Source organism: Thalassophryne amazonica, chromosome 18, assembly GCF_902500255.1.
Source record: "Thalassophryne amazonica chromosome 18, fThaAma1.1, whole genome shotgun sequence".
NCBI classification, from domain to species: domain Eukaryota; kingdom Metazoa; phylum Chordata; class Actinopteri; order Batrachoidiformes; family Batrachoididae; genus Thalassophryne; species Thalassophryne amazonica.
Window position 1 is genome coordinate 8,325,437 of NC_047120.1, and position 18,025 is coordinate 8,343,461.

Consider the following 18,025-nt stretch of genomic DNA (forward strand, 5'->3'; position numbering starts at 1 on the left):
CAAATGAAAGTTTCATGCTGCTTTACATATGTACAAATTTCTTTTGTCGCCCGATTTGTAGGTGATCAAAAAGCCCCGGCGGCGTTCGTCCCGCTGGGTGAGCACGAGCATCCCTCAGTCCGAGTGGAGCTCTGATCTGGCGGTGTACAGCTCAGCAGAGTACCACGTCAACAACCTGGTGAGCCCGGTGTTGTTCCAGGAGGGCCTGAGCCTGGTGCCTGACCATGCCATGGTGGTGGAGATCGCACCACACGCTCTGCTGCAGGTACCAGCCGCCACTGTCCACCAAATCAAACCCAGAGGGTAGAAAAGAGGCTGAAACATTTAGGAGCCAGCACGTAGAGCACTGCACAAAGATCTTTCGAAGTTTAAACCAAACATAAATTATGGTTTTGACATTCTGGAAATGACAAATATTTGTACTCATCTGCACAGCCATTGGTGTGTTTGTCTGAATATGAGATGTGGTCAGGAAGACAACACAGTAAGTACAATCCTGAGGACTCGGAAAGCATTTATAGATCACCAAAAACCAGGGCCCGTGTCAGCCTAAGGTTAAAAGTAGCTCCAACTGACATTATTCTAAGAAAAATCCTAGAATTCCTCAAATTTTGAGACATTTCTTAGAATTTTCCCTTGGCAACATAAATGTTGTTCACAAAGCATCTTAGGCCTTAAGAGAGCTGCTAAGGTGCCAAACTATTAAGAGGGGGGAGGAGGACTTTTAAGAAGAGTGACTTGAGCAGAGAAGACGGCAGAAAGATGGAGAGGAAAGAAACACATTCCCCGTATGTTGAATGGCAGTCATTCAGTAACACGCTGCCAGCTCGATGGTGCAGGGAAACATTTGTGGTTGACTTCATCAGGAATGAGCTGACTTTTCCCACCCAGCGTACTAACGTAATAATGGCTGAGATGAAGTTCATCACAACATTGTGATACCTGGATACGGGAAAAATGTCAGTGGCATGTAAACTCTATAACATTCATACAATTACTAACATCAGAGTCAGTGATGTCAGCAGCCTAAACTCACCTGTTTGAGGAGAACTTGGTTTGTGTGCTGCAGTCTCTGCTCTCACTTTGGATTACAGCACGTACCTGCGCTTCTCACAGCATGGAGACTAAACATAAAAATAAGCTAATCAATATAATAATCAATGAGGTACGTTCAAACATTTTGAAGCTGTGTAACAATTTCGCTGAGTTTCATCATCATGACATAAATTTATTTTCACAATCTCACATTTCTTAGAGCCTCTTCATACATAACATGATTGAGACCAAATTGCGCACGAAGGAAGATTCGAATGAGACTCGTAAAAAATTGGAGCCGCACTTGAACGCCTCGTACAGCAGTTGCCACATCCATTCGGGTACAGCACATGCACTCTACATTCGTGTGCCACCCGCGCCGGAAACCCATTTGTACAGCGGGCAAGATAAGGTCACACTGCCATGGTGCTTGCAACATTCACACAGCATGTCGAACAAAGGTTGGACAAATCATGCAGTGGCCGAGGGGCTTTTCGAAATCATTGGCCATGTCGAACCCTGGCCAAATGGTGCGGTCGAGGCAGTGTTCACACCAGCAGCTGAATGACGGCGAATTCCGATGGGTGCCCATTTGACCCACTCTCGGCTGTAGTCCAGGTGCTCGAACATCCAGCACCACTTGCGGGGCACTTAGGAAAGGTGGGGCCCATCGCGCAGCCCGCATGAAAATGGAGCACAGGAGACCAGACCAGGTGACTGTACAAATGGCCCCACATTTTCTAAGTGCCCCGCAAGTGTGCCATTACCGAGCAACACAAATGGCATGTGAGTGTACCGTCCTCCCCAACCCCCACACCACAAATGGCATGCGAGTGTGCGGTGTGTGCCCCCCCCCCCCCCCCGACAACACAGATGGCGTGTGAGTGTGTCGTTCCCCACACACCACAAGCCTATAGTTGAGGTGCGGCCGAGGTTGCAAATGGTGGCTGCAGTGCCGTGTGATCGCTGTCAGCAAACCCCACACAGCTGGATGGTTGTCATGTCCATGATGAAACAGCTGACAGTTATGGAACACTATGGTGTAGCACAAATGCACACCAACACAACAGAGATTATAATAAAAACCCAGCCCGGCTGCATTTCACAGTGCCAGTACGCCATCCAACTGGACAGGCACGTCGCATGACACGCGATCGCAACATCCACACAGTCTGTCATCATGTGACAGCCTCACAGAAAAAACAGCGTGGCCAGTTCGGTTGCCCCACAGCCTGGAGACATAACCACATTTATATGAACACTTTGCTGCAATAGGAAGGTGGGTGTGTTGACATGATCACACGTGTGCACACACCCACTACAGTTATACATTTGTCAGAGGATCGTGGTTGACATTCAAAATCAAGCAGGGAGAGTGCTGACCACCCCCCACGACCAGTACTGTGTTCCTGCAGCATGCGCCACTCCACATTGCAGCTGCAGTGTTAACACAAAGCTGGGGAACACATATTGTCACATGTGGTCCAATCACCCATGTGCAAAGCACGGTGCTGCACGTGTGTCTGCAAACAATGATGACATAGGGCAAATTAAAAACAAACTGGATCGCTCCAACCATGTCTTAGCGTGCACAACGATGGGCATGTAGTCAAAGCTGCACATGACCGCTGCATCGCTATGCACAGCTGGTGAACACATACAATGAGGAAAATAAGTATTTGAACACCCTGTGATTTTGCAAGTTCTCCCACTTAGAAATCATGGAGGGGTCTGAAATTTTCATCTTAGGTGCATGTCCACTATGAGAGACATAATCTGAAAAAAAAAAAAAAAATCCGTAAATCACAATGTATATTATTATTTTTTTTATAATTTATTTGTATGTTACTGCTGCAAATGAGTATTTGAACACCTGTGAAAATCAATGTTAATATTTGGTACAGTAGCTTTGTTTGCAATTATAGAGGTCAAACATTTCCTGTAGTTTTTCACCAGGTTTGCACACACTGCAGCAGGGATTTTGGTCCACTCCTCCATACAGATCTTCTCCAAATCTTTCAGGTTTGGAGTTTCAGCTTTCTCCAAAGATTTTCTATTGAGTTCAGGTCCTGGACATTGGCCAGGCCACTCCAGGACCTTGAAATGCTTCTTACGGAGCCCCTCCTTAGTTGCCCTGGCTGTCTGTTTGGGGTCATTGTCATGCTGGAAGACCCAGCCATGACCCATCTCTTACTGAGGGAAGGAGGTTGTTTGCCAAAATCTCACAATACATGACCCCATCCATCCTCCCTTCAATACAGTGCAGTCGTCCTGTCCCCTTTGCAGAAGAGCACCCCCAGAGTATGATGTTTCCACCCCCATGCTTCACGGTTGGGATGGTTTTCTTGGGGTTGTTCTCATCCTCTAAACATGGTAAGTGGAGTTGATTCCAAAAAGCTCTATTCTGGTCTCATCTGACCACATGACCTTCTCCCATGCCTCCTCTGGATCATCCAGATGGTCACTGGTGAACCTCAAGCAGGTGTGGATATATGCTGGCTTGAGCAGGGGGACCTTGTTGCCCTGCAGGATTTTAAACCATGACAGCATCATGTGTTACTAATGTAATCTTTGACTGTGGTCCCAGGTTCTCCTGTGTAGTTCTGAGCTTTCTCAGAGTCATCCTTACCCCACAAAGTGACTTTCAGAGCTCTGCTGTGATGCTCTGCAGGAGGCCCGCGGGGTTGACCTGGTCGGCAGCTCGCGGATCAGCAGTTTGGTGGATTTCTGGTAGCGGCGGATCTCTCTCAGCGCCACGGTTCCAGGCCTGTAGCCGGAGCGCTCTTCTGGGCGGCTTTGGTAACCAGCTGCTTCCTCAGAGCTTTTCCTCCGGTGGATTTACGGGCAGCCTGCTTGGTTCTGGCCATGTTAAGTTTACGCTGTGAAACTACCAGCCAGTTCGTTACATTGTCATTAAATTCACTATCCAGTATAATATACGGATCCACTGAACCAGCTGCTACACATCGATCACGTTAAACAGATTTATCTCGAGGGTTTAAAGCCTCATATCAAGCTTTCATTCTCTATTTTTTCACGTGTCAGCCGCGTAGTAATCCACGATGGAGACTGTAACTGTCCTGCAGCAAATCGGTCGTGTGATAGAAAACCTTCTATATGTATGTTTATATAACGGCTGGGTGGATGACATTTTATTGAAGCTTTGTATGTCGTGATATGGATTATTTGTCCCCTTTGTGTTGCATTGCCTTTAGTGTACAATTTGGTTCCATTTACCATGTAAATTTGGTTCCATACATTTTGTACCATTGCACGCTGTGAACCCCGCACACTAGTGGGAGTGGTGTTTAGCTAAACATGCAGAGTTTGCTTTGCTGACGGACAATGATTTGAAGGAGCTAATTGTTGCTCCTAAATCTTCTAACACAAAAACAAATCCACTCCATTGTTGGGATGAAAAGCTGACGTGATTTTTATTTTTTTTTTATTTATATTTTTTTTTTTTGCTGGACTGAGGAACTACATGAAGTTGTTTTTTGGAAGTACGCAACAGTGCACAGCATCACTGGACTACATCGGCGCTATTTTGGACTCCTATTTAAAGTTAATGTTGGACTGTTAAGCAGCAATGATGAACACCAAAATGTAAGTTCCTTTTCTGTTGTTTATAAATTAATAAAATATCAAATGACAAGGATCTATTTTAGCTGTTATATAAAACAATGTTTTTACTTTCTTTCAATGGAAGAAATATTTAATTCGGTGAAAGATGGAACGTGCAATTTCACTCTGCTTCACCTTGTTGAATCGTATGTTCCAGCTTTCACCTCATGAATATTCAAACCATTGAACTCATGAACATTATTATTTGTATACTGTTGTCACTGTTATTTCATATCATGTATTTTGCCAAATCAATCAGAGCGAGAGAAACTTGCTCGAATTTGATCCATGCAGCTGGTGAGTAAAAGCTGGTTGGGTTTGCACGTAAATCTGTGGATCAGCACAAGAACTGTTGGCGCAGCATGAAACCCTGTGTGATTGTTCCAGTGGCAGCAGCCCAACTCATCCTCGTCTGCACCTACACCACAATATAATATCATCCACGCTTAACAGAACTTCACAGCAAAAAGCACCTGTTTAAATGTGTGCCGTTGCTGGCGGGGGCTATTGAAACGCAGCAAGTCTGCATCGTGTGCACCCAGTGCAAGGATGAAAAACAACATAGAAAACAACTCATGTGGTGACAGACTTCTCTTTGTGACCAAGAACCCACAATGAGGTGGCTGTTTTATATACATCTGCATGTTGATTACATAATTACATTCACCTTTGTGGATCACATGACATAAAAAAAAAATACATATTAACGGACCGGAACACAACACAAGATCCACAAATGCCACCAACACTGACCACACGGTTCACGTTTCAAGCAAATCAGACAATGCATGTAGAAGTTATGACAAGTTGATGGGTTCATCCACTAGGGGCTCTCAGAGCACAAACAGAGGGGGCAGGTGTGTTCAGGGGCCGACCTTCATCACACATGTGAAGTTTCAAGTCAATCAGGCAAAGCATGAAGGAGTTATCATGACTTGATGTTCCATGGTGAAGGGTCAAAATGGCAGTGCCATAGCGGCCACATCCTTTGACATAGAAAAAGCTTTTGATCAGTGTAGTCTCTGGATTTCTTCACACTACCTTCAGCAACACTTTGAAAGACGTTGACTTGAGGCCTTGCAGAGAACTGGTACAACTGCCAGAACCAGTGATACAATTCAACTGTGCTGAACCCACTCTGATGGAGGTAAGAGAAGCCGTCAGAGCAGCAAGATCTACCTTGGCTCCTGGGCCCAGCGGCGTACCGTACAAAGTTTACAAGCAATGTCAATGACTCCTTAGACGCCTGTGGTAGATCTTGATGGTGATCTGGAGGAGAGGGAAAGTGGCCTCCCAGTGGAGATATGCCAAGGGTGTGTGGATACCGAAAGTAGAGGACTCTCACAGCATTGAGCAATTCTGGAACATCTCACTGCTCAGTGTGGAGAGCAAGATCTTCAAGATTCTATCCCACCGGCTGACAGACGTCCTTCTAAAGAACACCTACCTGGACACCTCAGTCCAGAAAGGGGAAGTCCCAGGTGTACCTGGATGCTTGAAGCATACGGGAGTGGTTACACAGTTGATCCAGGAGGCTAGAGAGAACAAACGCAATCTGGTAGTTCTCTGGCTTGATCTAACAAACACCTACAGCTCTATTCCACACAAGCTTGACAAAACTGCACTTGCAAGACACCATTTTCCAGACAAGATATGCAGCCTGATCATGGACTGTTACAACAACTTCAGCATGCGAGTGTCTTCCGGCCAAGTAAAATTTGCCTGGCACCGTCTGGAGAAGGGTATAATCACTGGCTGTACAATCTGTCAAGGAAGGTTGAAATCCCTCTGTTTGATATTATGTTAGTAAACAATAATCTAAGTGACTTATTTTGTGAACAAGAAATGCAATTAAATGGTTTAAAGATTAAAAATTGTATGATTAAGGAGAATGATTAAATGAGGGTGTGATTGAAATGATCTCATAAGTGTTGAAGATGATTTTATAATGGTTATATTGGATAATGCTGTGATTAAAATTTGTTTTAAGATAAAATAATCAACGTAACACAGAATGATTGAGAATGAAGAGAATTTCTGATGAATAAGTGTTAAAATAATGCTGTGGAGTGCATAATTGTCAGATACCTGTTTCTACTGAAAGAGGATGTGACTACTTTTCAGTGAAACAGGGAAATTTGGTACTTTCCACTGTGACAAAGAAATGAGCTAATTTCATGTGACTGTTAACATGATCAGACATGTCCAGCAAACAGGAGGAGGGAGAGGAGAATCAGCTCAATTGATGACCTTATTAGGAAGAAAAAGACTGAAGAGATGAAATGTACGCCCACTGGAATAAGGGGTAGAAAGCCTGAAAGAGGAAGAATATCGGGGTTAGTCTCCTGCCTTCTTCTGCTGGACCTGATGCGAAGATCGACCACACCAAGCAACAGACTCTGGGATAAGAAAAATCGCAACTGGAAGAGAGTTTTTGAGCACTTTTCATCACAAGAAGAGACTTCAGGCTTCACCCTGGCTAAGATAAAAGGTAAAAGAGGAACAGGCTCAACAGAAGATGACCAACTACACCCCCCCTCAGCTGAGGGACAAATTTCCAGCTTGAAGATTTCTGAGCTCTAACCCTGCAAGGATTGTGATTCTCGAGGGATGTTAAGACTTTGTACAAAATTTAGTGTTTCCACCAGAGGATTAAAGTTCAGCAGAAAAGGACAAGACCACAAGGCCAAGTGGTTTTTCCCTCTCTTCTGTTTGAATTTTGGATTATATTTTGAAATTATTCCCCTTGGATTGGATTTTCAACTTCAACTGTTTAGATTATAATTTAGATTTTACTCCCCTTTAATTCGGTCTTGGATTATAAATCACGTTAAGTTTACCTTGGATCGGACAGCCAACTTCAACATCCTACAATTGGTCATTCATTTTTATCAATTTTATGTCATTTTATTTTATCCGTATTACTAATCCCTTTAATCATATAAAAAATTAATTTAATCTGTACGCCTGCACTTGCCAACTCTGCAATAAATTTTCCATCTGCAGTTAAAGCATAAGTGTGGACATTAGATTTTTTTGGAGTCTTCTTAAGGATTGGTAATTAAATTGGTAAAGTGTGTTCAACATCAACAGGTTCTGTAAGGTTTTTATGAAATTAACACATCCCTTGGGATCTACTGTATGGATCACAAACCTTTTCTAGCAACTTCCATGAGCCCAGATCACTTACAGGAGAGCTGCCGTTAACGGGCGTGGCTGGCTTGGTATCCTGCCTCCAGGGCTATTCGGGCAGGGTGCAAGGTCAGTGTGAGCGGGGATGGACATCCGGACAGGGGCAGTAAGCAGCTAGACGAGTCTCCTTGCCACCAGCTTAAACAGCCTTCAATCTGCACCCCTTCCGGGTAATACCCGCAGGGGACTGAGGGTCGGACCCTTTACAGAGCTGGTCAAGTGCCTCCTGTAAAAGGGGTGTGGCACTCGGTCGGATCTGACAGAGCTCAGTGTCACGTTTCTCACTAGCAATGAACATACTGGTTAAGTCTGTAGAAGCAGTATGCAGCGGCCCCAAGTCAATATTGGGACCAAGGCAGCCGCTCACCCAATGGGCAAGGATGAGTTTCAAACCTGCGAAGTCAAGGATCTTGGTTCTGAGTAAAGGCAAAGTGAATGAAGAATCTTGCTTTGCTCTGGGAGGGACCAGGATTCTATCAGTGTCTGAGAAACCGGTTAAGTCCTTGGGCAAGATCTTTGATAGCTCTCTGAAGGACACAGCAACCATAAAACAAAGGGCGACCTAGCAACCTGGCTCACCTTGATTGGAAAAAATCTGGCCTCCCAGGGAAATTCAAGGCCTGGATTTACCAGCATGGAATCCTACCAGGAATTCTCTGGCCCCTGTTGGTCTACGAGGTACCAATAATAATGGTAGAGGTTTTTGAGAAGGCAATCACCCAGTTTCTTATAAGATGGCTTGGGCTCCCTCTATCCTTGAGCAGCATGGCCCTATACAGCCATTTCACCAAGCTGTAACTTCCTTTCAGCGGACTGACTGAGGAATTCAGTCACTCATGCTAGAGAGGCGATGATGTACAGGGACTCTGTAGACACCAAGGTTGCTTCTGCAGGAATTCTTATGAAGATGGGGAGAAAGTAGAAAGCTCAAGAGGCCTTTAGCAGAGCAGAAGCATGGCTGAGACACAAGATGCTGGTAGGCTCAGTAGCAACAGGGTGCACAGGTCTTGGTTGCTTCCCAAAGTCCCGGTATGTCCTGGCCTGTGGAGAGGAGAAGCGGAAGCTAGTCCAGGATGAGATTCGAGCAGAGGTTGAGGAAGAGTGAAGTGGCAAGATGGTCGCCATGCCCAAGCAAGGGGCTTGGACTAGATGGGAGCATGCTGAATCCCAGAAGATCACCTGGGCAGAGCTATGGTGAGCAGAGCCAGCACGCATCAAGTTTCTCTTCCAGTTGGTCTGCGACGTCCTTCCATGTCCAATTAACATGCACACTTGGGGCCCAGTAGACACTCCTGAGTGCAAGCTGTGCCAGAGGAGGGGCACCCTGGAGCAAATCCTGAGCTGCTGCCGCAAAGCACTAGGTGAGGGGTGATACTGTTGGTGCCACAACCAAGTCTTAAGATCTTTGGCGTATTCCATCTGCACAGCGATACAGCGCAGTAAGACTCTGGCTGCCCCCAAACAGGCCATTTCTTTCATTAGACTGGGGCAGAACAACATCAACCTAGCTCTTCAATGGGGCTCCTCACCACTGCTCGTGATTGGCAGCTCCAAGTTGACTTGGGTAAACAACTCAAATCTCTGTCCAACATCGCAACCACTTCTCTCTGCCCAGATGTGGTGGTGACATCAGTCAGGTGGTGGTCCTTCTGGAATTGACTGTCCCATGGGAGGATCGAATTGATGAAGCCTACGAGTGAAAGAGGGCCAAGTACGATGATCAGAGAATACCAGAGCAATGCCTGGAAAGCCCGTTGCAAACCGGTTGAGATCAGGTACCGAGGCTTTGCTGGCTATTCATTGCTGTGCACCCTCAAACTCCTTGGAGTGAAAGGACTGCAGGCAAAAAGAGCCATCACGAACACGCTAGAGGCTGCAGAGAGGGCCTCAAGGTGGCTGTGGATCCAAAGGGGGGGGATACGTGGAACTGGTCACTTGGACACAAGCCGGGGCCTGATAAACTTTGTCAGGGTCACCCAGGTGAGGGTGTATGAAGAGTAAAGACCCGAAACACCTAATGACCCTGAGTTCTTCACTGATGATGTGTCCAAGTAGCACCGGAAGGTGTATTAAACTCCTGATCAGTATAGTCTCTGGATGATCTGAAAGAAATTTGTAGTGCTTTGGACAAAATTCCTAGGAGGGGTTCGTTCAAATACGTGTGGAAATCATGCCAAAATGACACAAAAATTCAAAATGGCTGACTTCCTGTTTTGAGTAGACCAAAGGTGCATGAGACTTTTTTGTATGTCTATGCAAGTCACATATGTGTACCAGTTTTCATCTCCCTACTCCAAAATACCTCTATGGGGAGGCGTTTTTGAAAGATGCAAGGGGGCATTAGAGAGGCATTTTGCCCTGCCCATGGGCGATGCCCCTATCACATGTAAGAGGTTATCATTCTTGATCTTTGTATCAATTTTCATGATGATATGACAGAATTAACGGCATCAAAAGGAAGAACGTAATTTCATGACGGACTCAATATTCGACACGCCGCCACACAGATGCCATTACTTGTAGCTTCACGGCGATCATCACATATGTTCAACAACTTGTTCTGCATGTTTTAGAAGTCAAATGAAATTGATGGGGTAAAATATGTGACATCAGTACCTGTTAAAGTATAAATACAACATTTCCTGTTACCAAGATATCAAAGGGCCGTTTTTGTTTAGACTTATGCAATATCCAGATGTGCTACATCTATCAGTTCCATCAGAAGCCCAGTCCGCATCACTGTAGGCCTGTAATCCCAGTTCCACATCATCAGACCATTTGTAACAGATCTCTTACTCAGCTGTGCCTCTTAGATATCTAAAAACGTGTTTCATGGTGGTCCACTGTTCTTCTGTTGGTTTTTTTTACAGTTTGCTGATCACAAAACTTAAATCTGGTCTTGTACTCAAATAAATCAGGCTGCCCACAGCTTCTCTGTATTTTCTGGCATCGCTCATTTTTCAGCATCATCTGACTAATTTAGTTTCTGTTCACGTGTGGCTCGAGGTTTACAGTCCTGCATATCAAACCTTTCCAGTATTTTCTCCACATTTCTTTTGTCATTCTTACACATCAATCACTCTGCTCAAAATCAATACCCAAGAAATGTTTCAGCCGATCCAACTCTGTCATCATCAAGCCGGCTGCTTCACGATGACAGAGGTGCTTTCTGCAGTAATATTCTGATGTTTGTCATGTTAGCTGGAGGTGAAAATGTTCCGTCATAATCCACTCCCACTTTCTGGCTGCACCCTTTTGCAACATATCTGTATTTATACTTATTAGTTCCATCACGATTATTTTTCAGAGCATAGACCCATCTCCCCCCCCCCCCCCCCACTGCTGTTTTACCTTCGGGCAGGTCGGTTAAGGTGAACGTGGCATTTTCTCTTAGTTGTTGTATCTCTTCATCCATAGCATCAATCCACTCCTTTGAGTTGTGGGAGGTTACAGCGTCTCTAAACGTCAGCGGGACATCACCTGTCACTCTGTAACAGTAAACAACATTAACAAGCACCTGATCATCACTCTCATCATCTAGCACATAATCCCTCAGATAAACTGCTGGGCCTATGGTTAAAACAGTGAGAACATGGCCTGATGGGGCCATCCTGGAGCTCCAGGACTGCTTTCACCACACAAACTGGGATGTATTTGAGGGCCAGGGCACACTGTCACGTGAATCCCTGAATGAATACACTACAACTGCTATAGCAACTTCTGTGTGGACTGTGTAACATTTTGGAAGCAGATATGTGTGTTTCCAAATCGGAAACCTTGGATGACAAATGACGTACAACAGCTACTGAGAGTGAGGGGTGCACCATACAGGTCTGGGGACACCAACGCGACAGTTCAGCCAGGACTGCCTTGAGGAGAGGCATCAAATCTGCATCTCCCGCCATCAGCCAACTCTACAAAGTGTGTTTGGGGCTGGAAGTCATCATCCAAGTCTCTGAACTTGGTAATGTCTGTGACAATGTGTGAAGTTGCTCCTGAGTCCATCATCATCAGGCCCTGCATGTTGACGATGCGACCTGTCTTGGCTGTCCCTTCCTTGTCACTCACTCCTCGTCACTCACTCGAAATGTGAACTCCACGCTGCTTGCCTCCTCGGACACCTGTCTCACATCGCCGTGTTGTTGTCTCCTCCTGTAGGTGGCGTCTCTGTGTGAGTTCCTCTTACAAATGCTACACCACTGTCTGCATCAACATTTGTTCGCTTTATCGCCTTTTTTGTCCACATCTGAAGCACACGATGTCTGCTCCATTTGGCTCCACGCTCACCTCCAGACTCTGCAGTGGCTCCGCCCCTTTGCTGTGCCGGCATAATCGTCTCTTAATATCTTCAGTGCTCTGCGTTCATCATCAGCTGCATCTCGCATGACAAGCGACAAACTTTTGTTATCAAGGACCTGAATTAGTTCCGTGTACGCCTCGGCATTCTTCTCCTCATCTTCGTCTTCATCACCGTGTGGTTCATTCAGAATGGTTTCCTTCAGACCTGCCAGCCAAAGATGAGCCAAAAACTTTGTCTCACACAGTTCATACTTCTGTCTCACTGGACATGCTTTACATTGCGACTGTTCTCAGTAAACCGCTGCTTCTGGGTGACTCTGGACCCATAACCTGTTGACAGTCATGAAACGCAGCAGGTGTGCGTCATGTGCAGCCAGAGCAATGAGGAAAAACAACATAGAAAAAAAACATCTCATGTAGCAACAGATTTCTCTTTGTGACCGAGAACCCACAATGAGGTGGCCGTTGGAATGTTATACACCTGCACGTTGATTACATAATTGCACCTGTGTGGATCACGTGATTGCTTTTGGGGGGACACACTTAAAGGGACCGGAGCACAACACAAGATCCACAAACATAACAATCTGAGGGCATATTTAACAGCTATTTCATGTATTTCTCATTTGGATTTGTACCAGTCGTTGCCATTTGTTCGCTCTAAAGGCTACAATACTGAATATAAAATGAGTATTATAAAAAATATATAAATTAGAAGGCAACATATAAGATTTCCTCATAAGTGTCATTTCATGGCTCCAAAATAGGCCACGGACCAGCTCGCACGCACCTGTCAAACACATGAATGACCAAATCAGTCTTCTGCTCTTGTTTTGCACCACCTCGTAAGTCTCACTTTGGGGGTCACGTCACCACGCGACAGTCATTTTCTGTTCAACTGCGCCCGTTGGCAAACCCATGGTGAAGAAGAGAGGGTACGAGAGGACTCTGCAAACGCACGCACTGCACTGTGAACAATTCATCCGCAGTGGTCACCGTGCTTATGTGCAGTGTGAGGGTTCAGGGTCTCCGGTCCACGCCCTGTCCTGTCACCGCCATCAGCAGAAGCAGCAGCAGCAGCGCCGGTATTTTTATTACTGAGGCAATATCACCCAAGCACTTAAAATAATTCACCAACATCTGAGTGCAAACGTCATGCTGAAACGATGTGGCGTTCTGCAGGTGCACGGATGCATCTCTGCATACGCGTCATCAGTCATTACAGGACGGATCAAACCATCTTCCTCGGTCCTGTGCGCATTGGTCTCAAAAGGTCCGGGTGCGGTCTAGAAGGCTTGCAAGAAAATAAATGTGACACTTTTCATGCACTCGCAGCAATAAAACTACAGAACCGAATCCGGTGCGCATCCACGGGAAGCCTACTTTTTAGACCGCCATGCGATAGCTGCCTGTGTCATGGGTTAGCGGTCGCTGTGCGATGGTCTCTGGCAGTGGGGTTGCCTGCAGCCTCCTGGGATCCACTCACAAAAAAAACAAAAAAAAAAAAAACAATGCCGACACCACCTCCAGTGCCATTTGACCCTCAGATCGGATACATGGCTGATGATGAATGGTAGTTTTATTTGCCATACAAAAACTGTTAATCTGTTGCTGGACCCTTCCCCCCCCCCCCCCCCCCCCCCCCGGCACATACACACACACACAGGCCATCCTGAAGCGAAGCCTGAAGAGCACATGTTCCATTCTTCCCCTGATGAAGAGAGGCAGTGGCAACAACCTGGACTTCTTCCTCACAAACGTTGGCAAAATCTACATGAATGGGTGAGTCGCCGCCTCACTGTGTTCTGCCTTCTAACTCAGCTGTGGTGTATTATAATATTTTGTGTTTTTCTGGGTTTGATGTGGTGTCATCTTTTGAGCACAGCATCTGTTGGACCACTTTCTTGTCTGGATGTCTCACATGTTTTAGGTCCTGAGTTTTGGCTTTGCCAGTTGCTGGGGTGTAGAACCTGGCACTGAGGCACCTGCATGCTGGAATCATACTTAGGAAGGAGCAACACATGGTTTTCAATCAATCAATTCAATCAATTTTTTTATATAGCGCCAAATCACAACAAACAGTTGCCCCAAGGCACTTTATATTGTAAGGCAAGGCCATACAATAATTATGTAAAACCCCAACGGTCAAAACGACCCCCTGTGAGCAAGCACTTGGCTACAGTGGGAAGGAAAAACTCCCTTTTAACAGGAAGAAACCTCCAGCAGAACCAGGCTCAGGGAGGGGCAGTCTTCTGCTGGGACTGGTTGGGGCTGAGGGAGAGAACCAGGAAAAAGACATGCTGTGGAGGGGAGCAGAGATCGATCACTAATGATTAAATGCAGAGTGGTGCATACAGAGCAAAAAGAGAAAGAAACAGGAAAGTTTTAAGCCTAATCTTAAAAGTAGAGAGGGTGTCTGTCTCCCTGATCTGAATTGGGAGCTGGTTCCACAGGAGAGGAGCCTGAAAGCTGAAGGCTCTGCCTCCCATTCTACTCTTACAAACCCTAGGAACTACAAGTAAGCCTGCAGTCTGAGAGCGAAGCGCTCTATTGGGGTGATATGGTACTATGAGGTCCCTAAGATAAGATGGGACCTGATTATTCAAAACCTTATAAGTAAGAAGAAGAATTTTAAATTCTATTCTAGAATTAACAGGAAGCCAATGAAGTGAGGCCAATATGGGTGAGATATGCTCTCTCCTTCTAGTCCCCGTCAGTACTCTAGCTGCAGCATTTTGAATTAACTGAAGGCTTTTTAGGGAACTTTTAGGACAACCTGATAATAATGAATTACAATAGTCCAGCCTAGAGGAAATAAATGCATGAATTAGTTTTTCAGCATCACTCTGAGACAAGACCTTTCTGATTTTAGAGATATTGCGTAAATGCAAAAAAGCAGTCCTACATATTTGTTTAATATGCGCTTTGAATGACATATCCTGATCAAAAATGACTCCAAGATTTCTCACAGTATTACTAGAGGTCAGGGTAATGCCATCCAGAGTAAGGATCTGGTTAGACACCATGTTTCTAAGATTTGTGGGGCCAAGTACAATAACTTCAGTTTTATCTGAGTTTAAAAGCAGGAAATTAGAGGTCATCCATGTCTTTGTCTGTAAGACAATCCTGCAGTTTAGCTAATTGGTGTGTGTCCTCTTGCTTCATGGATAGATAAAGCTGGGTATCATCTGCGTAACAATGAAAATTTAAGCAATACCGTCTAATAATACTGCCTAAGGGAAGCATGTATAAAGTGAATAAAATTGGTCCTAGCACAGAACCTTGTGGAACTCCATAATTAACTTTAGTCTGTGAAGAAGATTCCCCATTTACATGAACAAATTGTAATCTATTAGACAAATATGATTCAAACCACCGCAGCGCAGTGCCTTTAATACCTATGGTTTTAGCATTGTAGCTGACATTACAAGTAGCACGCCTTATCTGACTAATTGAGCTCTGATTGGACACATGATCCCAGCAGGCTTCTCTGGAGAGACAAGGTACTAAACACATCTTGCCATCGCTGATTAAAGTCAGTATGGCTGGAAGCAGTAGGACTCCTTGGACTTGGACGTTTAGACCCCATTCAGACCAGGGTTGGCAGTTTGGCTTGAGCCAGATTCGGTCCAAATCCAAACAGGTTTTTCTGTACGCAAATGACGCAATATGAATTTAAGCCAGATTGTTCTATATTCAGCTCAGCTCACTTCCGAGAGCAGGATTCACTGAAGTCTGAACGCAGATGTGGACAGAATCTGGCTACTTCTCTTCCGCACTACATTTGTGTGCCCAAAGCATCTCTTCCACTGTGGCGGTGCCCAGTGCTGCAGTGGCGAGGACAGCAGACAACCCTTTTTCGCTGCAGCACCTTCTCCTAATGAAAATCCACCAGCTGCATTCCTTTCCATGTGTCCTACACACTCCTGCAATCCCACACCTGGGTCCACGCACCCGCATTCCCACGTCTGGGTCCATTCGCTACCACGCACCCGCACTCCCACGTCTGGGTCCACGCACCCGCACTGCCACGTCCAGGTCCATTCACTACCACGCACCTGCACTCCCACATCCAGGTCCATTCACTCCCACGCACCTGCACTCCCACATCCAGGTCCATTCACTCCCACATCTGGGTCCACGCACCCGCACTGCCACGTCCAGGTCCACGCACTCCCACGCACCTACACTCCCACGTCCGGGTTCACGCACTCCCACCCACCTGCAAACCCACATACGGGTCCACGCGCTCCCACATCCGGGTCCACGCACTCCCACCCACCTGCACTCCCATGTCCTTGTCCACGCATTCCCTCGTCCGGGTCCACGCACTCCCACCCACCTGCACTCCCATGTCCTTGTCCACGCATTCCCTCGTCCGGGTCAATGCACTCCCACCCACCTGCACTCCCATGTCCTTGTCCATGCACTCCCACACACCTACACTCCCACGTGCAGGTCTATTCACTCCCACATCCGGGTCCATACACTCCCATGTCTGCGCACCCGCCCTCCCATGTCCGGGTCCATGCACTCTCTTGCACCTGCACTCCCACCCACCTGCACTACCATGTCCAGGTCCATGCACTACCATGTCTGGGTCCACGCACTCCCACGTCCGGGTCAATGCACTTCCACGCACCCGCACTCCCACGTGCTGGTCTATTCACTCCCACGCACCCGCACTCCCACATCCGGGTCCACCCACTCCCATGCACCTGCACTCCCACGTCTGGGTCCACGCACTCCCACGTCTGGGTCCACGCACTCCCACGTCTGGGTCCACGCACTCCCACGTCTGGGTCCACGCACTCCCACGTCTGGGTCCACGCACTCCCACGTCTGGGTCCACGCACTCCCACGTCTGGGTCCACGCACTCCCACGTCCGGGTCTGCGCACCCGCTCTCATGTCCGGGTCCACGCACTCCCACACACCTGCACTCCCACGTCCACGCACCTGCACTCCCATGTCCTGGTCCACTTGCCCGCATTCATACTTACAGGCACGTTTCTTTCAGCTTGCACTAGATTTATGTGTAGATTGATTCAGATTTGAAAAACAGGCCTGAATGCGATCCGGCTAGAAACCAATGCAGATTGAATCCAGCTGGAGCTGGCCAGACTTGAACCAGAGATGTTCAGATGGGCCTTTGAACTGCAGCAAAGACATTTTCTACAGAGAAAATACCAGGAAATAAATTTGTAGCTAAGTACCCTGCTGGCGTGATTCAGCCTGGTGTGTGTGTGTGTGTGTGTTAATCATTTAAAGAAGGCCAGTGCTGCTACCGATATCAGTATCTGGGCCCTTTGTCATAGTAATTGCTATTTTCCTAAAAAAAATGTTTTACTTCTTCTGTGCAGCATTGATGTGGACAGTAATGCCTTGTGCCCAGCAGTAAAGTACCCAGTACCAGTTGGTACCCCACTGATCTCTCCCCTGGTCCAGTGGGACCACACACAAATTTGGGATGTCCCTAAAGCTGAGGACTTTCCTTGTGCTTTGGGAGGTTCTGCTTCTGCCACCATCTACAATATTGGTAAGAGGCCAAAATGTCTTTTTCCATCTGCCCCTTTACACATGTAATTTTACTACATGGCAGAGATCAGGAACATATCAACACATATATGTTTGTAAAATATCACTTACCTGACATCTGCTGTTAAATAATTCCTGTTTTTAATCCCCAAAGGCCTGAAGTGGCATTACAGTGCATCTGTAGCACTTACCCCATCATGACATTTTTTTTTCAAATTTATTAAAATAAAAAACTAAAAAAAAATCTCACATTTACAGCCTTTGCTCAAAACTTTGTTGATGCACCTTTGGCAGCAATTACAGCCCCAAGTCTTCTTGACTATGATGCCACAAGCTTG

General features: G+C 46.3%; 1 protein-coding gene across 1 annotated transcript in view; it reads left to right on the plus strand.

Annotated features, from left to right (window-relative positions):
- Positions 1-18,025, plus strand: part of fasn (fatty acid synthase) — a 185,293-nt gene that overhangs the window by 48,261 nt on the left and 119,007 nt on the right. Inside the window, exons 14-16 of the mRNA XM_034193248.1 lie at positions 62-265; positions 13,817-13,932; positions 17,513-17,688. Of these exons, the coding sequence (XP_034049139.1) occupies positions 62-265; positions 13,817-13,932; positions 17,513-17,688 (496 nt within the window). The remainder of the gene's footprint in view (positions 1-61; positions 266-13,816; positions 13,933-17,512; positions 17,689-18,025) is intronic.